Genomic DNA, 26318 nt, shown 5'->3' with positions numbered 1-26318 from the left:
AAAAGATGTAACAATATTTACCGTTTCCATCGCTGGCGGAGGCAGAAAGTGCCGGAGAGGATAGTTTAGGCCTCTTGGCTGAAGGCGGGCCAGAGTCCAGAACGTTCTCGGCCATATTTTTTCGAATTAAAAATATATACGGAATCCACAACGGGAGACGTTCTCACGTATTTTGAACCTTAATTTTATTTTAGATTCCACAATTGTGACTTTTCCCCCTCCTTTTGGGGAAGTCCCGTGTAAAAAAAATACTCCTTAACTGGGTTCGCCTCTCGATTTCAGCTTCGGCGTATCAACCCCCTCCCTAGTCTGATTTTTTGTTCTTTATAAATTGCCAGCGGAGGAGGAGGGGGGTCGGTATGGGAGACACACGTAGCGGCTCTCCTCTAAACTCATATAACGTTAGCCTCATTTGATGCGAGAAAATTGTCCCAATGTTTATCTTCCATGATTGTACGCGACCGTCATTTCTGCCACCCTTACCATAAGGTGAACATAAATGTCGGGTAGCAAACCCTTGTTGGTTGTGTTGTGGTCGCGGGCGAAGAGGTGATGCGAAAAAATATACCAGCGCAGCTGCAATTTTTGGGGAATAGAATAGCCTATTATCGACAGGGTCTGGTAAAATGCAATTGATGAATATTGTATTTCAATAGCCTATATGTTGCAATGCAACACATATGACAATGTATCTGGTTAAGTCAGAATTGCAACTGCATGCATGGTGGTAAATGATGGATATGCTATCAAATCTGAAATACCATGTTGCAACCATATAATTAGAAATTAGAATACTTTAATATGATCTCTGTTTGCACCACACAACTTACACTATATATACGAAAGTATGTGGACACCCATTCAAATTAGTGGAGTCGGCAATTTCAGCCCCAACCGTTGCTGACAGGTGTATAAAATCGAGCACACAGCCATGCAATCACCATAGACAAATATTGGCAATAGCATGGCCTCAGTGAATGTCAATGTAGCACAGTCATAGGATGCCACTTTTCCAACAAGTCAGTTCGGTCAAATATCTGCCCTGCTAGAACTGCCCCGATCAACTGTAACTGCTGGTAGTGGGAAGTGGAAATGTCTAGGAGCAACATCGGTTCAGCCGTTGTAGGCCACACAAGCTTACAGAACGGGACCACCGAGTGCTGTAGCACGTAAAAATCGTCTGTCCTCGGTTGCAGGACTCTTACTACCAAGTTCCAAACTGCCTCTGGAAGCAACATCAGCACAAGCACTGTTCGCCTGGAGCTTCATGAAATGGGCTTCCATGACCGAGCAGCTGCAGATAAACTTAAGATCACCATGCTTCACCATCTGTCTATCCGACGGACAAATCTGAGTTTGGCGGATGCCAGAAGAACGCTACCTGCCACAATGCATAGTGCCAGCCTTAAAGGTTGGTGGAGGAGGAATAATGGTCTGGGGCCGTTTATCACGGTTCGGGCTATGTCGTTTAGTACCAATGAAGGGAAATCTTAACGCTACAGCATACAATGACATTATAGCCAATTCTGTGCTTCCAACTTTGTGGCAACATTTTGGGGAAGGCCTTTTTCCTGTTTCAGCAAGACAATGCCCCTGTGCACAAAGTGAGATCCATTCAGAAATGGTTTGTTGAGATTGGTGTGGAAGAACTTGACTGGCCTGCACAGAGCCCTGACCTCAACCCCATCAAACACCTTTGGGTTGAATTGGATCTCTGACTGTGAGCCAAGCCTAATCACTCAACATCAGTGCCCGAACTCATTAATGCTCTTGTGGCTGAACGCAAGCAAGTCCCCGCAGCAATGTTCCAATATCTAGTGGAAAGCCTTCCCAGAAGAGTGGAGGCTGTTATAGCAGCTCCATATTAATGGCCATGATTTTGGAATAAGATGTTCAACGAGCAGGTGTCCACATACTTTTGGTCATGTCGTGTGGATCTCTAATATAAGCTGATCAGAGTGCTGATCTCAAGCTAATCAGGGAACTAATGCAAGTCTTCTGGGTCCAGACAAGGCTACTCATCACGGCTCACCAAACCACCGATCCAGTCTGTAACATATTCTCATCCTCTTCCCTCCACAACGGTGTGTGAGACGTGTGGTTTCAGTGGGACCGGAGACACCTTTTTTTCCAAGACCAAGCGTTTCTGCAGCATCTCCTGCTCCAAAGCCTACTCCTTCAATTGCAAGAAGTCCTCTATCCTGGCACGGCTGCAGGTGAGAGAGAGAATCAAGGCACAGGTGATGATCGGCCTCTAAGTACAAAATGTATTTCTGTGTGTACAGGTGGTGAGGCTAGATCTGTACAGACTTTATACTGTATAGCCATTTATATAGCAACACCCTTTTCGCCACTCCTTGTTCTATTTTCTAAAGGGAAAACCCCCCACCAAGAAAGCCAAGGTGCTGACTTAGACTGCCTGGTCCCCCCAGATGGGGAACATGATCGCCTCTCTGGGCAATAGTCAGGACAATAGCTCCAGCTTTGCTGGACAGGATGGTTAGACCACTTAGAGGGCTTTCCATTGCTGGGTTTTTACACAGGTGTTTGACCTAAAGGCTCTTGTGTTTCTATAGTGAAAAAGCCACATTATTGGCAGACACATACATAGACTATGTTAGTTAAAACATCACACCATTGCAGCCAGGGAAGGAAAATACTATCAATAATTGTATGTAAGTTACAAAATGTGAAACATTTAGTTCTTTTTCTGAGACTTGTCTAGTATTATCATCCCCTTTCCCTCTTGCTATTTAGTTACAGCAACAGGAAGCTTTGACTGGGGTGCTTAGTGGAGGAGAGAGGCTCTGTCGCTGGTTCAGACACGTGAGGCTTCCTCTGATCTTATACTAACCTATACCATAAAGAAATTTGCATAGCAAAACATTTAGTATGTTAACCCCCGAGAGTCGATCTAATTAGCTTTTTTTTTTTTATCCCCAACAAAATCTGTCCATTTAAGCTACAGAAATCCACCACATTCGCCGATGTCGCCCTTCCGCATCGGTGGTGAAAGGTGGCAGAGCTAGAACGGTGTTAGTTAGATCACGAGACATCCCAAAAACCTGTCTTCACACGAAAACGTCTGTTAAGGCCCCTCAAAGGAAAGATGACTCTCACGAGCAAGTACGTGTTGGTGGTTTTGCCTCACAATACTAGTCTGTCGATAGCCCGGTACCAGTTAAAAAATGAAACTCCAAGCGGGCTGTCATGTGCCTTTTTCTGAGGAGTGGCTTCCGTCTGGCCACTACCATAAAGGCCTGATTGGTGGAGTGCTGCAGAGATGGTTGTCCTTCTGCAATGTCCTCCAATCTCCACAGAGAAACTCTGGAGCTCTGTCAGAATGACCATCGGTTTCTTGTTCACTTCCCTGACCAAGGCCCTTCTCCCCCGATTGCTCAGCTTGGCCGGGCAGCCAGCTCTAGGAAGAGTCTTGGTGGTTCCAAACGTCTTCCATCTAAGAATGATGGAGGCCACTGCATTTTTGGGGACCTTAAATGCTGCAGAAGTTTTTTTGGTACCCTTCCCCAGATATGTGCCCCGACACAATCCTGTCTCGGAGCTCTACGGACAATTCCTTTGACCTCGTGGCTTGGTTTTTGCTCTGACATGCACTGTCAACTGTGGGACCTTAGATAGACAGGTGTGTGCTTTTCCAAAACATGTCCAATTATTTTGAATTTACCACAGGTGGACTCCAATCAAGTTGTAGGAACATCTCAAGGATGATCAATGGAAACAATGCATCTGCTCTCAATATTGAGTCTCATATTAAAGGGTCTGTAAATAATAAATACTTATGTAAACATGGTATTTCTGATATTTTTTATTCAATAACTGTTCGCTTTCTCATTCTGGAGTATTGTGTGTAGATTGATGAGGAACAGTTTTTATTAGTCATTTTAGAATAAGGCTGTAACGTAACAAAATGTGGAAAAAGGGAATGGGTCTGAATACTTTCCAATTGCACTGTATTATTGAAATCAATCTTTTTGGGAGCCCAGATAATTGATTTATAAATCCCATCATTGGGTGGTTCCTGACTTGCGTTTGGCAAGGGACTCCATAGGCCAGCATAGCTGACCTAAGTTGTAAATATAAAAAAAGGAGTTGCATGGTAATGTGTGTGTCTTTCAAATCTCGGAAGGTTCTCAAGCCATTACTGTCCAAGATATCGGCAAGGATATGGATTCCGCATTTGTGCCATTGAGGGTATGAAAAAGGCTGCCCTTCAGGTCACAAGGCATTATTGTGAAATATTGGAGTATGGGCATGCCATTTTGATTCCTTTACATTGTTTGAAATTTTTGCAGCAAATCGAGATTGTGTGAGCAGAAATGGGACCAAAGCATAGTTTACATTGTTTAACAGATATATCAGTGAAGACCACCTCTTCCAGGGCAATAGGATATACTGTATTTCTCTCTATACTCACCCAGTTGGTGGAAGAATCATGTCTAAACCAATTTAGGATCGGACAAAATTCTAGTGCCTGGAATTACAATTTAAAAGTTTGGTACGGATAGTCCCCCTACGTCTTTCCCATTTTGTAATTTTACCCGGGATCGCTTACCTTGCAATATACATTTTGAAACCACAATATGATTTTTTTTTTCTCAATAGTAAGAAGGGGGCGACAAGGGAAGGATTTCACTACATAAATTCAACCGTGGCAATATATTCATTTTGACAATAGATCTGCTGCCGGTTAAAGCAACTGGGATGTTAGTAGGCTTGGGCGGTTTAACTTGTATATCGGTGTATTTGGAAAAAGCCACGGGATGTGTTTTCAATTCAGTCAACTATTTCTTTGACGTTTTTAAATCCATTTGAATTACCTGCAGTCAACTTGTGCAATTATTTTGCACAGTGGTTCCCAGACTGTGGGGTGCGCAGTTTTTTTATTGAGGAACTCAGCCGGCTTTAAACTTACTCTTGAAAGTTGTAATATTAGAATTTCTAAATTGTTTAGTGCATCAGCAGTTCCTCTTGTCATGTCAGTCATTGCATACCTTAGAAAGCTATTTATAACTTGTCAGAAATGTCCAGATCAACTAGCCAATGTTAGCAAACATGTTTTTTTATTTAGGTTTCTTAGCCCATAGATATTGTTGTAATTTTGTAGTCAATTTTTGCATTAGAACGGCAACATTTTCTTTGCACTCCATGACAAAATGTGTAGAAATGCAGAAAATGTGCTTTAAACATGCAACATTCTCTCTACCAACGAGAGCTGTGAACAGTTTGCCCATATAAATAGACGCGTGGGACGTTCCCAAATGCTGGAAGGGAAAAGGTTTTGGAACCCCCGCTTTAGGAGAACGCAAATTGCGTTCTTCATTTCACATTATTTTACCTTATGAAGATTACCATAGTTTCCCAGAACAGTTGAGTCCGTGTCAAGCGTTCGTTTGTAAATAGCACAACGCGAGAAAGCAGCAGGTGAGTCCAGAGCATTCTTTCAATGCAAACATTTTGTACTGAAATCAGATATCTTATAAGGGCTTCCATACTCACCGAAAATTACATTCGTTAGCTATTAACAATGTTTGTATAACTTTATGAGCTGGAATTGACAGTTTTAGAAATTTGCTATTTTTCCGCTTGTAAGCATTTAGCTAACAGCGTCTGTGATTTCGATATTAGTTTGTGCTAATTTTGTTAGCATTCTGGTAATTGAGACCCAATTGTCTTTTCTTGCTTTTATGGCGCCCCTTGTGTGCTATGCAGGTAATACCCTAAATCCCGGTATGAGAGAAGGAAGGCATGACTATATTGAAAATCTGGATACCGGCCAAATCTAGATGTTATCTATTGAGGTCGAATTGAATTGATTTGAGCGCTGTGTTAAAGTTTCTGGAAATGGGTTTATCTAAGGAAGGAAATATATAGACTAACGGTCAAAAGGTTTAGAACACCTACTCATTCAAATGTTTTTCTTGCTTTTTACTATTTTCTACATTGTAGAATAATACTGAAGACGCCAAAACTATGGATTAACACGTGGAATAATGTAGTAACCAAAAAAGTGTGAAACGAATCCAAATATATGAAGCTGGTTGAGAGAATGCCAAGAGTGTGAAGCTGTCATCAAGGCAAAGGGTGGCTATTTTTTTTAAATGGTTTACCACATGAATTCATGTGTTATTTCATGGTGTTAATGTCTTCACTATTTTTCTACAATGTAGAAAAAAAAATTAAATAAAGAAAAACCCTTGAATGATTAGGTGTACTAAAACTGACCGTGTGTGTGTGTGTACATACACTTAGGTTGGAGTAATTTTAAACTCGTTTTTCAACGGCTCCGCAAATTTCTTGCTAACAAACTATAGTTTTGGCAAGTCGGTTAGGACATCTTTGTGCATGACAAGTAATTTTTCCAACAATTGTTTACAGACAGATTATTTCACTTCTAATTCACTGTATCACAATTCCAGTGGGTCAGACTGTGCCTTTAAACATGGAAAATTCCAGAAAATGATTTTATGGCTATAGAAGCTTGAGTCAATTGGAGGTGTACCTGTGGATATATTTCAAGGCCTACCTTCAAACTCAGTGCTTCTTTGCGTGACATCATTGGAAAAATCAGCCAAGACCTAAAAAAGGTTTTTTGTAGACCTCCACAATTCTGGTTCATTCTTGGGAGCAATTTCCAAACGCCTGAAGTTACCACATCCATCTTTACAAACAATAGTACGCAAGTATAAACACCATGGGACCACTCAGCCGTCATACCGCTCAGGAAGGAGACACGTTCTGTCTCCCAGAGATGAACGTACTTTGGTGCGAAAAGTGCAAATCAATCCCAGAACAACAGCAAAGGACCTTGTGAAGATGCTGGAGGAAACCGGTACAAAAGTATCTATATCCACAGTAAAACGAGTCCTATATCGAAATAACCTGAAAGGCCGTTCAGCAAGGAAGAAGCCACTGCTCTAAAACCACCATTAAAAAAAGCCAGACTACGGTTTGCAACTGCGCATTGGGACAAATATCATACTTTTTGGAGAAATGTCCTCTGGTCTGATGAAACAAAAATAGAACTGTTTGGCCATAATGACCATCGTTATGTTTGGAGAAAAAAGGGGGATGTTTGAAAGCCGACGAACACCATCCCAACCGTGAAAATGGGGGTGCTTTACTGCAGGAGGGACTGGTGCACTTCACAAAATAGATGGCATCATGAAGAAAGAAATTATGTGGATATATTTAGGCAACATCTCAAGACATCAGTCAGGAAGTTAAAGCTTGGTCGCAAATGGGTCTTCCAAATGGACAATGACCCCAAGCATGCTTCCAAAGTTGTGGCCAAATGGCTTAAGGACAATTAAGTCAAGGTATTGGAGTGGCCATCACAAAGCCCTGACCTCAATCCCATAGAAAATTTGTGGGCAGAACTGAAAAAGCGTGTGCGAGCAAGGAGGCCTACAACCTGACTCAGTTACAACAGCTCTGTCAGGAGAAATGGGCCAAAATTCACCCAACTTATTGCGGGAAGCTTGTGGAAGGCTACCCAAAATGTTTGACCCAAGTTAAACAATTTAAAGGCAATGCTACCAAATACTAATTGAGTGTATGTAAACTTCTGACCCACTGGGAATGTGATGAAATAAATAAAAGCTGAAATCACTATTCTGACATTTCACATTCTTAAAATAAAGTGGTGATAAACAGACCTAAGACAGGGACATTTTTACAAAGATTAAATGTCAGGAATTGTGAAACTGAGTTTAAATATTTGACTAAGGTGTATGTCAACCTCTGACTTCAAGTGTGTGTGTGTGTGTATCGGAAATGTTTGGGATACCATAAATAGGGATGTATATCTTATCGGGGTCTTGAGGCAGATTTGGTTAGATTTATTTTAGAACTTTAGATGGCGCTGAATTTGATCTTAAAAGCGTTTGAGGGATTGAGATACTTTATCTGGACAATGTAAGATATTATTGGCATAATAATGAGATGACATAATCCGTAGAATTGAGAGATGTTGGTGTAATTTCTTTCGATTGTCGAATTGCCAGGGGCTCCAAAGACAAATAGCAGAGGTGAAATGGGATCACCTTGCCTGCTTTAATTGTGCTCCTAGATTTGTGTGTTTCTACATTTCTACTTCGGAGCACATCATGTACTCCTTGTAAATTTTTTTTTTTAAATGTCAGCGTAGAGCCCTGAACTGTCATGTTGTATAATTATTGGAGACCGGCACAAAAATACGTAATAGGGTATTTTATTTTCTCTACCCAAACAGAAGAACGAGGAGTAAATCTCTAAATTATGCACGGGACGAGACCCGTAAAACAAGGGCACAATAACACGTAGTATGGAAGCCGATCCAATAGCACATGGTAACAAGGACAATGAGGAACAGAGGGCACATGTAGACACATACTAATCGGGGGGAATGGGAACCAGGTGTGCGTAATGAGACAAGACAGTCCGGGGTTGGTGGTAATGAATCCATTTCAGTGACGCCTAGAAGGCCGGTGACGTAGACCTCCTGAGCTGGTGAACCGAATGTGCAACAGTACCGGGGGGATCCGTGACTTGAACTACGGATGAGGACAACGAGGTCCAGACCTCCGTCATTTTTTTTCTATGTATAATTTTGGAACTCCGTCGGGGTCTCACCTTACTGTTGAGAGTTAGAATAGTAGAATACAAAAGGTCAAATTTTGAAACTTAGTTGTGCATCAGTTGTTTTCCTCTTGTTATATGTCACTAACAGTCACTCAATTTGCTCATGTCAGTAAAACAAATGTAGATGGGTAAATTATTTTAGTAGTCACACATCATATTAACATTGCATAAATCAAAATGACTTATGCCGTTGCTTTAAAACTGCATAAATTTCTCCCAACTCCATATGGCAAAATGTGTAAAATTGCAGGAAATTTAGCTGTAAAACTGCAAAATGTGTTCTGTAAAGCAAACTAATTTGTCTACTTTGTTTATAAATATTTTTTTCTGCTAACAGATCCCTCTTTATATGTATTTAAATTATCTCCAGACCACACTAAGACACTGGTTACGGCCCTGCCTGAACTATAATAATAAATAAGCCGTATCACTCAGCATTTTGTGACGGGGCAGGCACTTTGCTGATTATTGGTCTAGTTGTAGAACTGTTGATCTGTTTTTACTATTGCATCATGCATCTAAATTATTGATTTGAACATGTATTGTTTAAAAGATGCAGGTCACAAAAATGAAATGAAATTCAGCAATATACCACAATACTTCATACTAGTAATACATTTATTGTTTTTAGAAACATTACAAAGCATGCTCATCCATTTCAAAACTTTTTTTTTGCAATTATGGCGGAAACATTTTGGCTAGTTAAAAAAAATCTCCACTCACTCACTCACTCACCAAAAAGTAAGTAAGTTTCCAACCCTGCAGGCGCAACTATGTGCCCAGTGGGATGACATCACAATGAGGTTAAAGGTGGAGGTCCTGAATACCAGTGCCACCCTGCCTAATAAGGTTTACTGGATCGCCAGCATCAGACAAATACACTGAAACTGACTGATCTGAAATGGCACCCTTTCCCTAGAAGTGTACAACTTTTGAGTGCATTACACAGGAAGCAATTTTCCACTTATGAATCATACTGAGTCCTCACACTTGATGTTTCTTGTCAAGTACTGTATGTTACAGTTTACCTCTCTGTGGTCTAGCTCTTCCTCCCTCTGTTTTCCAGGCTACAAAGTTTGGTTGAGGTATGAGGGCTTTGAGGAGGACAGCAGCCTGGGCTCTGGAGACATGTACCCCATCGGATGGTGTGCCATGACCGGCAAGCTGCAGGTGCCACCACAGGGTGTGTGACTGCCACAATAAAGAGTATTATAGGTATTAACGTTTTAGGTGAAATGTCAGTAAAAACAAACGTTGGTGTGTATATATCACACACACAGTTGAAGTTGGAAGTTTAAATACACCTTAGCCAAATACATTTAAACTCAGTTTTTTACAATTCCTGACATTTAATCCTAGTAAAAATGTCCTGTCATATCAAAGAATGATTGATTTTTATTTCAGCTTTTATTTCTTTACATGCAACCAAATACTAATTCAGTGTATTGCCTTAAATAATTTAATCTTTGGTCAAACGTTTTGGGTAGCCTTCCACAGACTTCCCACAATAAGTTGGGTGAATTTTGGCCCGTTCCTCCTGACAGAGCTGGTGTAACTGAGTCAGGTTTGAAGGCCTCCTTGCTCGCACACGCTTTTTCAGTTCTGCCCACAGATTTTCTGTAAGATTGAGGTCAGGGCTTTGTGATGGCCACTCCAATATCTTGACTTTGTTGTCCCTTAGCCATTTTGCCACAAGTTTGGAAGTATGCTTGGGGTCATTGTCCATTTGGAAGACCCATCTGCGACCAAGCTTTAACTTCCTGACTGATGTCTTGAGATGTTGCCTCAATATATCCACATAATTTCTTTCCTCATGATGCCATCTATTTTGTGAAGTGCACCAGTCTCTACTACAGCAAAGCACCCCCACAACATGATGCTGCCACCCACGTACTTCAAGGTTGGGATGGTGTTCTTCGGCTTGCAAGCCTCCCCCTTTTTCCTCCAAACATAATGATGGTCATCATGGCCAAACAGTTCTATTTTTGTTTCATCAGACCAGAAAACATTTCTCCAAAAAGTACGATCTTTGTCCCCATGTGCAGTTGCAAACCGTAGTCTGGCTTTTTTATGGTGTATTTGGAGCAATGGCTTCTTCTTTGCTGAACGGCCTTTCAGGTTATATTGATATAGGACTCATTCTACTGTGGATATAGATACTTTGGTACCTGTTCCTCCAGCATCTTCACAAGGTCCTTTTGCTGCTGTTCTGAGATTGATTTGCACTTTTCGCACCAAAGTACATTCATCTCTAGGAGACAGAACGCGTCTCCTTCCTGAGCGGAATGACGGCTGAGTGGTCCCATGGTGTTTATACTTGCGTACTATTGTTTGTAAAGATGTGGAGGTCTTGGCTGATTTCTTCTGATTTTCCCATGATGTCAAGCAAAGAGGCACTGCTTTTGAAAGGTAGGCCTTGAAATGCATCCACAGGCACACCTTAAATTGACTCAGGCTAACTGACATCATTTATCAGAAGCTTCTAAAGCCATAACATCATTTTCTGGAGTTTTCCAAGCTGTTTAAAGGCACAGTCAACTTAGTGTATGTAAACTTCTGACCCACTGGAATTGTGATACAGTGAAATAAAGTCTAAACAATTGTTGGAAAAATGACTTGTCATGCACAAAGTAGATGTCCTAACCAACTTGCCAAAACTATAGTTGGTTAACAAGAAATTTGTGGAGTGGTTGAAAAACAAGTTTTAATGACTAAACTTCTGACTTCAACTATATGTATGTATCTAAGCAAAAAAATAAATATCCTCTCGCTGTCAACTGCATTAATTTTCAGCAAATGGCAAGATTCAATAACTGAGACATAAACTGAACAAGTTCCACAAACGTGTGACTAACAGAAATTGAAAAAAAGGGGGGGGGGGTCCAAATCAAAAGTTAGTCAGTATCTGGTGTGGCCACCAGCTGCATTATGTACTGCAGTGCATCTCCTCCTCATGGACTGCACCAGATTTGCCAGTTCTTGCTGTGCTATGTTAGCCCACTCTTCCACCATGGCACCTGCAAGTTCCCGGACATTTATGTGGGGAATGGCCCCAGCCCTCAACCTCCGATCCAACATGTCGCAGACTTGTTCAATGGGATTGAGATCCGGGCTCTTCGCTGGCCATGGCAGAACACTGACATTCCTGTCCTGCAGGAAATCACACGCATTACGGCTGGTGGCATTGTCATGTCAGGATGAGCCTGCAGGAAGGGTACCACATGAGGGAGGAGGATGTCTTCCCTGTAATGCACAGCATTGAGATTGCCTGCAATGACAACAAGCTCAGTCCGATGATGCTGTGACACACCGCTCCAGACCATGACGTTTTTACGAATTGTCTTTGAAAGACAGGGTCCTGAAAAAGGTTTCTTTTTTGCTGAGATAGATATATATATATATATATATATATATATATATATATATACTGCTCAAAGAAATAAAGGGAACACTTAAACAACACAATGTAACTCCAAGTCAATCACACTTCTGTGAAATCAAACTGTCCACTTAGGAAGCAACACTGACAATACATTTCACATGCTGTTGTGCAAATGGAATAGACAACAGGTGGGAATTATAGGCAAGACACCCCCAATAAAGGAGTGGTTCTGCAGGTGGGGACCACAGACCACTTCTCAGTTCCTATGCTTCCTGGCTGATGTTTTGGTCACTTTTGAATGCTGGCGGTGCTTTCACTCTAGTGGTAGCATGAGACGGAGTCTACAACCCACACAAGTGGCGCTACCAGGAGACAGGCCAGTACATCAGGAGACGTGGAGGAGAACGTAGGAGGGCAATAACTCAGCAGCAGGACCGCTACCTCAAATTTATTTTATATATAGCCCTTCGTACATCAGCTGATATCTCAAAGTGCTGTACAGAAACCCAGCCTAAAACCCCAAACAGCAAGCAATGCAGGTGAAGAAGCACGGTGGCTAGGAAAAACTCCCTAGAAAGGCCAAAACCTAGGAAGAAACCTAGAGAGGAACCAGGCTATGTGGGGTGGCCAGTCCTCTTCTGGCTGTGCCGGGTGGAGATTATAACAAAACATGGTCAAGATGTTCAAATGTTCATAAATGACCAGCATGGTCGAATAATAATAAGGCAGAACAGTTGAAACTGGAGCAGCAGCACAGTCAGGTGGACTGGGGACAGCAAGGAGTCATCATGTCAGGTATTCCTGGGGCATGGTCCTAGGGCTCAGGTCCTCCGAGAGAGAGAAAGAAAGAGAGAATTAGAGAGAGCATATGTGGGATGGCCAGTCCTCTTCTGGCTGTGCCGGGTGGAGATTATAACAGAACATGGCCAAGATGTTCAAATGTTCATAAATGATCAGCATGGTCGAATAATAATAAGGCAGAACAGTTGAAACTGGAGCAGCAGCACAGCCAGGTGGACTGGGGACAGCAAGGAGTCATCATGTCAGGTAGTCCTGGGGCATGGTCCTAGGGCTCAGGTCCTCCGAGAGAGAGAAAGAGAGAAGGAGAGAATTAGAGAACGCACACTTAGATTCACACAGGACACCGAATAGGACAGGAGAAGTACTCCAGATATAACAAACTGACCCTAGCCCCCCGACACATAAACTACTGCAGCATAAATACTGGAGGCTGAGACAGGAGGGGTCAGGAGACACTGTGGCCCACTCCGAGGACACCCCCGGACAGGGCCAAACAGGAAGGATATAACCCCACCCACTTTGCCAAAGCACAGCCCCCACACCACTAGAGGGATATCTTCAACCACCAACATACCATCCTGAGACAAGGCTGAGTATAGCCCACAAAGACCTCCGCCACGGCACAACTTAAGGGGGGGGGGGGGGGGCGCCAACCCAGACAGGATGACCACATCAGTGACTCAACCCACTCAGGTGACGCACCCCCTCCAGGGACGGCATGAGAGAGCCCCAGTAAAGCCAGTGACTCAGCCCCTGTAATAGGGTTAGAGGCAGAGAATCCCAGTGGAAAGAGGGGAACCGGCCAGGCAGAGACAGCAAGGGTGGTTCGTTGCTCCAGAGCCTTTCCGTTCACCCTCCCACTCCTGGGCCAGACTACACTCAATCATATGACCCACTGAAGAGATGAGTCTTCAGTAGAGACTTAAAGGTTGAGACCGAGTTTGCGTCTCTGACATGGGTAGGCAGACCGTTCCATAAAAATGGAGCTCTATAGGAGAAAGCCCTGCCTCCAGCTGTTTGCTTAAAAATTCTAGGGACAATTAGGAGGCCTGCGTCTTGTGACCGTAGCGTACGTGTAGGTATGTACGGCAGGACCAAATCAGAGAGATAGATAGGAGCAAGCCCATGTAATGCTTTGTAGGTTAGCAGTAAAACCTTAAAATCAGCCCTTGCTTTGACAGGAAGCCAGTGTAGAGAGGCTAGCACTGGAGTAATATGATCAAATTTTTTGGTTCTAGTCAGGATTCTAGCAGCCGTATTTAGCACTAACTGAAGTTTATTTAGTGCTTTATCCGGGTAGCCGGAAAGTAGAGCATTGCAGTAGTCTAACCTGGAAGTGACAAAAGCATGGATTAATTTTTCTGCATCATTTTTGGACAGAAAGTTCCTGATTTTTGCAATGTTACGTAGATGGAAAAAAGCTGTCCTTGAAATGGTCTTGATATGTTCTTCAAAAGAGAGATCAGGGTCCAGAGTAACGCCGAGGTCCTTCACAGTTTTATTTGAGACGACTGTACAACCATTAAGATTAATTGTCAGATTCAACAGAAGATCTCTTTGTTTCTTGGGACCTAGAACAAGCATCTCTGTTTTGTCCGAGTTTAAAAGTAGAAAGTTTGCAGCCATCCACTTCCTTATGTCTGAAACACATTCTTCTAGCAAGGGCAATTTTGGGGCTTCACCATGTTTAATTGAAATGTACAGCTGTGTGTCATCCGCATAGCAGTGAAAGTTAACATTATGTTTTCGAATAACATCCCCAAGAGGTAAAATATATAGTGAAAACAATAGTGGTCCTAAAACGGAACCTTGAGGAACACCGAAATTTACAGTTGATTTGTCAGAGTACAGACCATTCACAGAGACAAACTGATATCTTTCCGACAGATAAGATCTAAACCAGGCCAGAACTTGTCCGTGTAGACCAATTTGGGTTTCCAATCTCTCCAAAAGAATGTGGTGATCGATGGTATCAAAAGCAGCACTAATGTCTAGGAGCACGAGGACAGATGCAGAGCCTCGGTCCGATGCCATTAAAATGTCATTTACCACCTTCACAAGTGCCGTCTCAGTGCTATGATGGGGTCTAAAACCAGACTGAAGCATTTCGTATACATTGTTTGTCTTCAGGAAGGCAGTGGAGGCAGCCTTCAGGAAGGCAGCCTTTGTGCAAGGAGGAGCACTGCCAGAGCCCTGCAAAATGACCTCCAGCAGGCCATAAATGTGCATGTGTCTGCTCAAACGGTCAGAATCAGACTCCATGAGGGTGGTATGAGGGCCCAACGTCCACAGGTGGGGGTTGTGCTCACAGCCCAACACCGTGCAGGACATTTGGCATTTGCCAGAGAACACCAAGATTGGCAAATTCGCCACTGGCGCCCTGTGCTCTTCACAGATGAAAGCAGGTTCACACTGAGCACATGTGACAGACATTAGTCTGGAGACGCCATGGAGAACGTTCTGCTGCCTGCAACATCCTCCAGCATGACCGGTTTGGCGGTGGGTCAGTCATGGTGTGGGGTGGCATGTCTTTGGGGGGCCGCACCTCCATGTGCTCGCCAGAGATAGCCTGACTGCCATTAGGTACCGAGATGAGATCCTCAGACCCCTAGTGAGACCATATGCTGGTGCGGTTGGCCCTGGGTTCCTCCTAATGCAAGACAATGTTCCTGCAAGAGGAAGGCATTGATTCTATGGACTGGCCCGCCTGTCCCCCAGACCTGAATCCAATTGAGCACATCTGGGACATCATGTCTCGCTCCATCCACCAATGCCACGTTGCACCAAAGACTGTCCAGGAGTTGGCGGATGCTTTAGTCCAGGTCTGGGAGGAGATCCCTCAGGAGACCATCCGCCACCTCATCAGGAGCATGCCCAGGCGTTGTAGGGAGGTCATACAGGCACGTGGAGGCCACACACACTACTGAGCCTCATTTTGACTTGTTTTAAGGACATTACATCAAAGTTGGATCAGCCTGTAGTGTGGTTTTCCACTTTAATTTTGAGTGTGACTCCAAATCCAGACCTCCATGGGTTGATACATTTCCATTGATCATTTTTGTGTGCTTTTGTTGTCAGCACATTCAACTATGTAAAGAAAAAAGTATTTAATAAGAATATTTCATTCATTCAGATCTAGGATGTGTTATTTTAGTGTTCCCTTTTATTTTTTTGAGCAGTGTATTAAATAGTACTCTACAAATAAAAATGTTGGGAAGAGAAAGCTTTTTTTAAGCAGTATCTGAAGGGGCGTTATACAGTGGGGCAAAAAAGTATTTAGTCAGCCACCAATTGTGCAAGTTCTCCCACTTAAAAAGATGAGAGGCCTGTCATTTTCATCATAGGTACACTTCAACTATGACAAACAAAATGAGGAAAAGAAATCCAGAAAATCACATAGTAGGATTTTTTATGAATTTATTTGTAAATTATGGTGGAAAATAAACTTTTGTTATTGACCAAATACTTATCTCAGTACTTTGTTATATACCCTTTGTTGGCAATGACAGAGGTCAAACATTTTCTGTAAGTCTTCACAAGGTTTTCACACACTGTTGCTTGTATTTTGGCCCATTCCTCCATGCAGATCTCCTCTAGAGCAGTGGTGTTTTGGGGCTGTTGCTGGGCAACACGGACTTTCAACCCCCCAAATATTTTCTATGGGGTTGAGATCTGGAGACTGGCTAGGCCACTCCAGGACCTTGAAATGCTTCTCACGAAGCCACTCCTTCGTTGCCAGGGCGGTGTGTTTGGGATCATTGTCATGCTGAAAGACCCAGCCACGTTTCATCTTCAATGCCCTTGCTGATGGAAGGAGGTTTTCACTCAAAATCTCACGATACATGGCCCCCTTCATTCTTTCCTTTACACGGATCAGTCGTCCTGGTCCCTTTGCAGAAAAACAGTCCCAAAGCATGATGTTTCCACCCCCATGCTTCACAGTAGGTATGGTGTTCTTTGGATGCAACTCAGCATTCTTTGTCCTCCAAACACAACGAGTTGAGTTTTTACCAAAAAGTTATTTTGGTGTCATATGGTCAGATGACATTCTCCCAATCTGGATCATCCAAAAGCTCTCTAGCAAACTTCAGACGGGTCTGGACATGTACTGGCTTAAGCAGGGGGACACGTCTGGCACTGCAGGATTTGAGTCCCTGGCGGCGTAGTGTAGGCTTTGTTACTTTGGTTCCAGCTCTCTGCAGGTCATTCATTAGGTCCCCCCCGTGTGGTTCTGGGATTTTTGCTCACCGTTCTTGTGATCATTTTGACCCCATGGGGTGAGATCTTGCGTGGAGCCCCAGATCGAGGGACATTATCAGTGGTCTTGTATGTCTTCCATTTCCTAATAATTGCTCCCACAGTTGATTTCTTCAAACCAAGCTGCTTACCTATTGCAGATTCAGTCTTCCCAGCCTGGTGCAGGTCTACCATTTTGTTTCTGGTGTCCTTTGACAGCTCTTTGGTCTTGGCCATAGTGGAGTTTGGAGTGTGACTGTTTGAGGTTGTGGACAGGTGTCTTTTATACTGATAACAAGTTCAAACAGGTGCCATTAATACAGGTAACGAGTGGAGGACAGAGGAGCTTCCTTAAAGAAGAAGTTACAGGTCTGTGAGAGCCAGAAATCTTGCTTGTTTGTAGGTGACCAAGTACTTATTTTTTGCAAATAAATTCATAAAAAATCTTACAATGTGATTTTCTGGATATTTTTTTTTTTTTTTTTTTGTCTGTCATAGTTGAAGTGTACCTATGATGAAAATTACAGGTCTCATCTTTTTAAGTGGTAGAATGTGCACAATTGGTGGCTGACTAAATACTTTTTTGCCCCACTGTAATTAGAAGAACATGAGGGAAATTTTGAATTGCTCTTAATTCATCAATATTGGTCGTGTCATTTAATGGTGACTGTTATTTTATCAAATTCTTTCTCTGTAATTATTATTACTGATTAACTAATCATGTACATTTAGTTAACTGGGAAGTCGGGGAACCACGGAAAATCTTCAGATTACAAAGTTATAATTTTGCAAATATAACTCTAGATATTTTAATATTTGATCAATTAGTCTATCAATTAATTATTCTTTACCCTTACGCCAGTCTCATTTCAAGCATTGTAGAATACTTGGTTATCTGCAGAAACACAGCCTAAACTATGACTCATCCATACACCAATTGGCTCAATTATTTATTTACTAACCAATTACAGAATATACAATACATAATAACATATCGTCCCTAGTGGACTAAACCGAAACAATTGGGTTATAACACAATAGATTCAGAAAGAAAAGAAGGGGGTTTTGGAAGGAAGACTGAGGGACTTTGGTCTTTATCGGACCTGGGAAGCTATTCTCACAAATACATATGCCACTAATGATCGCTCATTTGGAAAAGCAATGTATTGTATTTACGTGAAGCTGGTGACGTGAGGCTCTGGTTTTCCCTGTCCTTTGTGGAATCTTCCGGGTTGTCATGTGGTCCACGTCGGTCAGTGTTCTCGTACTAGATTTGCTACCTTTCCAGCTACAGTCTGTTAGGCTGTCATCTAGGACTCTGTTCTTCTTGAGTGATCAATAGTTCAGAGTTCATAAGATTTCACATGTAGAGCAAACTCCCATGTTTCCTGGCCTGTAGGTTGACATTAGAATTAGCCCTTTTAAAAACGTGAGGACAAGTCCTCCCGTTATTTGGAACTTAGGTGACTTTGGGTCACGGGGGCTTTTATAGAAATGTAGATTAGGGGTTGGTTCATAATTTCCAACCAATGCCAATTCACTTGGGTGTGGCTACTGACTTAGTTAAACTTCACAGGGAAGATTTTCTCATTTTAAAAGTTCACATTACATCATTTTGCAAATAGTTTCATTTTACTTCTACTTCTAAAAATGAACCTTTCCAGAAACAAGTCTCTCACCGTTGCCGCTTGCTATAGACCACCCTCTGTTGTGCCCTGGACACCATATGTGATTTGATTGCCCCCCCCCCCCATCTATCTTCTGAGCTCGTGCTGCTAGGTGACCTAAACTGGGACATGCTTAACACCCCGGCCATCCTACAATCTAAGCTTGATGCCCTCAATCTCACACAATTTATCAATCAACCTACCAGATATAACCCCAAATCCGTAAACACGGGCACCCTCATAGATATCATCCAACTAACTCACCCTCCAAATACACCTCTGCTGTTTTCAACCAAGATCTCAGCAATCACTGCCTCATTGCCTGCATCCGTAATGGGTCTGCAAGCAAACGACCACCCCTAATCACTGTCAAACGCTCCCTAAAACACTTCTGCGAGCAGGCCTTTCTAATCGACCTGGCCGGGGTATCCTGGAATGACATTGACCTCATCCCGACAGTAGAGGATGCCTGGTTATTCTTTAAAAGTGCCTTCCTCACCATCTTAAATAGGCATGCCCCATTCAAAAAATGTAGAACCAGGAATAGATATAGCCCTTGGTTCACTCCAGACCTGTCTGCCCTTAACCAGCACAAAAACATCCTGTGGCGTTCTGTATTAGCATCGAATAGCCCCCGTGATATGCAACTTTTCAGGGAAGTTAGGAACCAATATACACAGGCAATTAGGAAAGCTATGGCTAGCTTTTTGTAAACAGAAATTTGCATCCTGCAGTACAAACTCAAAAAAGTTCTGGGACACTAAAGTCCATGGAGAATAAGAGCACCTCCTCCCAGCTGCCCACTGCTCTGAGGCTAGGAAACACTGTTACAACCGACAAATCCACTATAATTGAGAATTTCAATAAGCATTTTTCTACGGCTGGCCATGCTTTCCACCTAGCTACCCCTACCCCGGTCAACTGCCCGGCATCCTCCACAGCAACCCGCCCAAGCCCCCACCATTTCTCCTTCACCCATATCCAAATAGCTGATCTGAAAGAGCTGCAAAATCTGGACCCCTACAAATCAGCCGGGCTAGACAATCTGGACCCTCTCTTTCTAAAATTCTGCCGACATTGTTGCAACCCCTATTACTAGCCTGTATAACCTCTCTTTCGTATCGTCTGAGATTCCCTAAGATTGGAAAGCTGCTGCGGTCATCCCCCTCTTCAAAGGGGGAGACACTCTAGACCCAAACTGTTACAGACCTATATCTATCCTACCCTGCATCTCTAACGTCTTCGAAAGCCAAGTTAACAAACAGATTACTGATCTTTTTGAATCACATCGTACCTTCTCCGCTATGCAATCTGGTTTCCGAGCTGGTCATGGGTGCACTTCAGCCACGCTCCATGATCCATCGATAAGAGGCATTACTGTGCAGCTGTATTCATCGACCTGGCCAAGGCTTTCGACTCTGTCAATCACCCCATTCTTATTGGCAGACTCAACAGCCTTGGTTTCTGAAACGATTGCCTCGCATGGTTCACCAACTACTTCTCTGATAGAGTTCAGTGTGTCAAATCGGAGGGCCTGTTGTCCGGACCTCTGGCAGTCTCTATGGGGGTGCCACAGGGTTAAATTCTCGGGCCGACTCTCTTCTCTGTATACATAAATTATGTCGCTCTTGCTGCTGGTGATTCTCTGATCCACCTCTACGCAGACAACACCATTCTGTATCCTTCTGGCCCTTTTTTGGACACTGTGTTAACTAACCTCCAGATGAGCTACAATTCCATAACTCTCCTTCCGTGGCCTCCAACTGCTCTTAAACGCAAATAAAACTAAATGCATGCTATTCAACCGATCATTGCCCGCCCATCCAGCATCACTACTCTGGACGGCTCTGACTTAGAATACGTGGATAACTACAAATACCTAGGTGTCTGGTTAGACTGTAAACTCTCCAGACTCCCATTAAGCATCTCCAATCCAAAATTAAATCTAGAATCGGCTTCCTATTTCGCAACAAAGCATCCTTCACTCATGCTACCAAACATACCCTCGTAAAACTGACCATCCTACCGATCCTTGACTTCGGCGACGTAATCTATAAAATAGCCTCCAACACTCTACTCAACAAATTGGATGCAGTCTATCACAGTGCCATCTGTTTTGCCACCAAAGCCCCATACACTACTCACCACTGCGACCTGTACGCTCTCGTTGGCTGGCCCTCGCTTCATACTCGTCGCCAACCTGTAGCCAGTGGGTTTATCTACAAGTCTCTGCTAGGTAAAGCCCCGCCTTATCTCAGCTCACTTGTCACCATAGCAGCACCCACTCGTAGCACGCGCTCCAGCAGGTATATCTCACTGGTCACCCCCAAAGCCAATTCCTCCTTTGGTCGCCTTTCCTTCCAGTTCTCTGCTGCCACTGACTTGAACGAACTGCAAAAATCACTGAAGCTGGAGATTCCCATCTCCCTCACTAGCTTTAAGAACCAGCTGTCAGAGCAGCTCACAGATCACTGCACCTGTTCATAGCCCATCTGTATACAGCTATCTACCTCATCCCCATAATGTATTTATTTATTTTGCTCCTTTTGCGCCACAGTATCTCTACTTGCACATCCATCTTTTGCACATCTACCATTTCAGTGTTTAATTGCCATATTGTAATTACTTCGCCACCATGGCCTATTTATTGCCTTAACTCTCTTATTTTACCTAATTTGCACTAACTGTATATAGACTTTTTTTATTTTTTTCTACTGTATTATTGACTGTATGTTTTGTTCATTCCATGTGTAACTCTGTGTTGTTGTATGTGTCGAACTGCTATGCTTTATCTTGGCCAGGTCGCAGTTGCAAATGAGAACTTGTTCTCAACTAGCTTACCTGGTTAAATAAAAGTGAAATAAAGAAAAAATATACAATAATTAGATGCAAACCTTATAACTGAGGCACCTGTAGAAACAGATTTAGGGTATCGTCTTTCATGAGGTCATGAGGTCACAAACATGAAACAAAATGTACCGGGTCGTAGCTGGCGTCTCCACCGACAGTTTACATATTCTCCAGAATAGGAATATTGTTCAGTTCTCCAATTCTGGGATGGAGTAGAATTGCGTGGGAGGATCCCTTTGTCTTACTGTGAAACTCTCTATCCATACTGCATGGCCAGGGAGAGTCTCTTTACGGAATTTATGACTGTTGTAAAACTGCTCCCCCCTTAACAGGAGAGGGGGGTTGTTCACATCTCTGCTAGCCAATTCACTGAAAGGGCTAGCGTCATGACAGTTGTGTCCCCTTTCTAGCTTTGCACTAGAGCATCCCAGACTGGAAGGAGTACCCGATGAACTGGCTGGTTGGAGCCAGAACTCTGCCTATGGATTTGTATATGAAAGTAACACTTGTGACAAACATACTGCCTTTTCTCTGTGGTAGAACCAACCAAATTACCGCTGCCCCCTTTTTCTCTAATGACCCTTCCTTCTCACAGACACACAGCTGGCAGAGTGTATGAAGGGTCCGTTCCGTACTGGGATGCATGTGGTGGACCGGACTCTGGTGAGCCTGGACGCGACTGGCGGTGGTGGACACTGTAACCGGGGGCCACCTCAGACTTGTCTATGATGACGGGGAGCAGGAGGCCCATGGGGAGCCCCTCTCTGACTTCTGGTGCCATATGTGGAGTCCCCTACTGCACCCAGTGGTCTGGTCCAGCAAAGTGGGCCATGTCATCAAACCACCTGCTACGTGATTAAACCAAACGGTACACTTTAAAAAAAAAAAATAGAGCGCAGTGTCTCTGCATGCCACAACTGCTTGTTTCATGACTGTGAACCTTTTATAGCACCGCTATGCTTAACTATGACCCCCCCCCCCACCCATAGCCCAGGACAGTGTACATGGAGGCTTCTTTGATGTGGGGATAAAAATAGAGGCCATCAACCCTCTAAACCTGGGCAACATCTGTGTGGCCACTATACACAAGGTAACAGAAGATGAACAGGAGTTTGCTATAATGGCTACTTCTAGCTAGCAGACGAGTGATTCAACCTGATGAAAAAGGTCTCTTTCTGTCTCCGGTGCTGTTGGATGGCTACCTCATGGTGGACATGGATGGCACAGGTGACGGGTCTGACTGGTTCTGCTACCACACTATCTTCCATGCGATCCTACCCAAGGGATACTGCCAAAAGCACAACATACAGCTCACACCACCCCCTGGTAATATCCTATTATCTCCTCCCTACTCTCTCCCCTACATTCTCGCTCTTCCTATTTCTTGTTGCTCTGGTTTACTTTTCTGGGCAAACGCCACCTGCTTGGTGAATCTATGATAAGAATGAAGTCAGTGGTTCCCTATGCTATGTCATATCCCTTACACAAGTGGGATATTCATCTTCTCTACCAGGCTATGACTGGAAAACCTTCAACTGGGCCAAATACCTGGAGGAGAAGGGAACCATAGCTGCGCACAGGTGCCCAGCTTACAGTATATGGGCTTATGAGATGCTATTCTTACTCAGAGAGGTTTGGGAATTCTGCATCTATGGTGTGTATGAGTGTGTGTGTCTTACAGGACGGCTTGAGTAACGGCTTCACTGAGAACATTAAGTTGAAGGCAGTGGACCTGATGGAGCCTCGGCTGGTGTGCGTGGCCACCGTGAGGCGCTCTGTGGGCCGGCTGCTGCTGCACCTTGACCTTGATGGCTGGGAGCCAGACTTTGACCAGTGGGTGGCTTTCCAGATATCAACCATGTGGGCTGGTGTGAGGTCACAGGATACCAGCTCCAGCCACCCATTGGACCAGGTAAGAACTGAGGACTCGGCGGGATGTGTGGAGAGACGCACACGAGCACATGTGCACATGCACGAGCCCACTATTTGCTGTTATATTGATGCAAGCTTTGAGTGTCGTTTGATTGGCATGTGTTGTTTGTGTTCTCCTTTTCGTAGATCCTGTCGCAAGAAACACAAGCCTATGGGGAAAAATAGTAAGTTCTCCCAAAACCATCCCGCACCACAGATACTATCTAAACCAGATAACCCGCTTTTAGATTCAACCATGCAACTCAATACTTATTCCTCTGTCATAACCCTTTCTTTTCCCGTTCCAGAGAAAGGGGTGGTTAAGAAGAAACTGGCAAACTTTATCTCCAAGAACCCCCCCCCCCCCCCAAGCCAGCCGAGCAAACTGTCTGAACCAGAGGCTGGAACACCAGAACAGTCAGACCCCACAACTCTAATACAGTAGATTAAGGCTGAGCCTGAGAAGCAGGAGAGTGAGTAGACGCATACCCTTTCAGTTACAGTCCATACAAGATGAAGTTGATAACTTGGAAGATACAGATTATTATTGAATGCCTGTCACTTGTATTAATTGCTCTCAGAGAGTCCTTAGACATCTACAGGAGAACCACAACACAGAGGGGGAATAGGAAGGGAGAAAAGAGAAAGAGGAGCATAAGAGATTGCAAGGGGGTAAAAAGAGGAAAGTAAGGGAGATATGAGAATAGAAAGTAGAGGAGTGACAGGAAAACCACAGATGTACTGGCATATAAATATATCCCCTCACCTACAATCCCATGCCATCCAGAAACAGATCCTTCAGTGCCCTAGCCAATAGCTGGAAAACATGCGGCCAACTCCAGCGACTGGGATTCCCCGACAGCTGTAATGCTCCCAGGTTGCCCGTCTTTGCGAACGCCTCACTGGGCACCACCTCGGATAGAGCCCGTTCAACTTCTCAGCCCCAGTCAGAATCCCTGGCTACAGCTTAGTGATGGAATTGTTCTCCATGTGAAGGGCCAGCAGGCCAGGTAGCAGCTTGAACCGGAGGCCTCACAGGTCAAGGAGGCACGTGTTGGGGGAGAAGCCGTGGGGGACTTTGGTGTGGCCGCAGTTCTCAGAGGAGGAGTGGTGTCTCAACCTATGGGGAAAAAGTGGATGAGGGATGTGTGAGGGAGTAGAGGTGTGGGAGAGGAGGATAACATAGAAGCGAGAGGGTTTGGTGAGGTAAACCTATTTTAAAGATGGCAAGACCATATCAAACTCCCAGCATCTCCATCTCTCACCTTGCAGGCACAGTTGGCGGGACACGACATTGTTGGTGGGGGTTGGAATCCCCCTTGTCTGCTCCTCAAACTCAGCCTTTAGCATGACCTCCTGGCTCTGGCAGCGCAAGTCCCGGAAGTGGATGGTCTCCAGGATCTCCCCAGAGAAGTGGGCTGGTCCCCCGCAGGCCCCCATCAGCCATGTTGAGGGTGTAGGTGAGCTGGTTGTGGGCAAGGGAAAGCAAGTTGAGGGAGCCCAGCTGAGAGAAGATCTCTGGCTCGATCTCCTCCGCCGGGTTATGGTCAATCAGTAGCTGCTTCAGCGAGGAGAGGCTGCCGAACGCCTCCTGCAGACGTAGAGGAAGAGAGTGTGGAGCTTTTAATTTGCAATACCAACTTCTCCCAGCAACATAGTCAAACCGCAGCAAAGAAACAGTCACATATAACACTGTCTCGATCTATTTTACCTGATAGTGGATCTCGATGTTGTTGTTGGCCAGGTTGAGGAAGACGAGGCGGCCCAGAGCACGGAACGCCCCTTCCTTTATGGTGTGGATGTTGCTGGGCTGCATGGACAGGTGCATCAGGTATGGTATGTGTTTGAATGCACCTGATGGCAGCTCCTGGATGTCGTTGCCTATCAGATCCAGCTTCACTGTGATCTGATGGGGAATGGATTGATAAGGATTGAGATTTGTTTGATACATATTTTATTTTCGTCTTGTATTCAAACAGGTTTCTCCTTGAAATGTAATTCAGTTGCTTACCTCATTGTGAGACTGTCAGGTTTTTGTTGATGCAGGTAACAATGAGTGAGATTTGTTCACACACACTCTTTTAGGCACTTGCCAAGGTGCACCCAGAGATGGCCAAGCGCAATACCAGCAGAGTCCATAAGGCCGCGTGACAGACCATGGAATACATCTGGAAAATCAAAGGCGATTCAATTGGCTGAGCAAAAATTATACTAGAACATAAACAAAGTTTACAGCCATTCCACTTGTTGGGGGCCTATCCTATAGCCTACAGGTCTTAAGAGTCTCAAATGTCCTGGCCCTTGATCGAATTAATACACTTCCTCATCCCGTCTTTTTTTCGAAGAGTCATTTGAACCATTTGCTTTCTCAAATATTTGCTGGTATGCGTCGGATTTCACCAGGCTACATTCCACGACTTAATGATCATTTCGGTGAGTCGCCGTTTCACACCTCGCTGCGTCAAAATTATCCACAGACATGTTTTTAAATGTGATCCCAACAACTTCAATTACGCATTCGGTTAATTCCATTAATACATGCGTAGTAACGATACAAATACATATGTTTTCAATAGTCTACAAGAGTTATGTAGGCCTACCTATATGCTGAAGTAGACTATAACTACTTGTAGGCGTTTATCCACATTTCAATAAATGACTTGGCTTATAAAAAGGAAAAGACAGTTCCATATCTGCCATGGTATTTCAAAGAGCGCTTAAAAAGTGTGTATGTACGCTATTTCATCACACTTGTGAAACGGTTATCACCGTGTAGTCTGAAGGTGCAGTCTACCTGAACCAAAACAATACACCACTGCTTATGGAAATAG

At 43.8% G+C, this 26318-nt stretch overlaps 1 protein-coding gene and 1 pseudogene across 4 annotated transcripts in view; one reads left to right on the top strand and one right to left on the bottom strand.

Moving 5' to 3' along the window:
• Positions 1-556, bottom strand: part of LOC149974383 (histone acetyltransferase p300-like) — a 52384-nt gene extending 51828 nt beyond the window's left edge. For all 4 annotated transcript variants that reach the window (XM_090212178.1, XM_090212179.1, XM_090212180.1 and 1 more), the window contains exon 1: positions 22-556. In XM_090212178.1, coding sequence (XP_090068304.1) covers positions 22-115 — 94 coding nt within the window. In that variant the 5' untranslated portion in view covers positions 116-556. The remainder of the gene's footprint in view (positions 1-21) is intronic.
• On the top strand, positions 500-24458 carry LOC118941998 (lethal(3)malignant brain tumor-like protein 2; annotated as a pseudogene).
• Positions 24459-26318: the final 1860 nt, after the last annotated feature.

This window comes from Oncorhynchus mykiss, chromosome 20 (genome assembly GCF_057628025.1).
Source record: "Oncorhynchus mykiss isolate SJ-2025 chromosome 20, ASM5762802v1, whole genome shotgun sequence".
Taxonomy (NCBI): Eukaryota; Metazoa; Chordata; class Actinopteri; order Salmoniformes; family Salmonidae; genus Oncorhynchus; species Oncorhynchus mykiss.
This window is presented reverse-complemented; position numbering and strand designations above follow the sequence as displayed.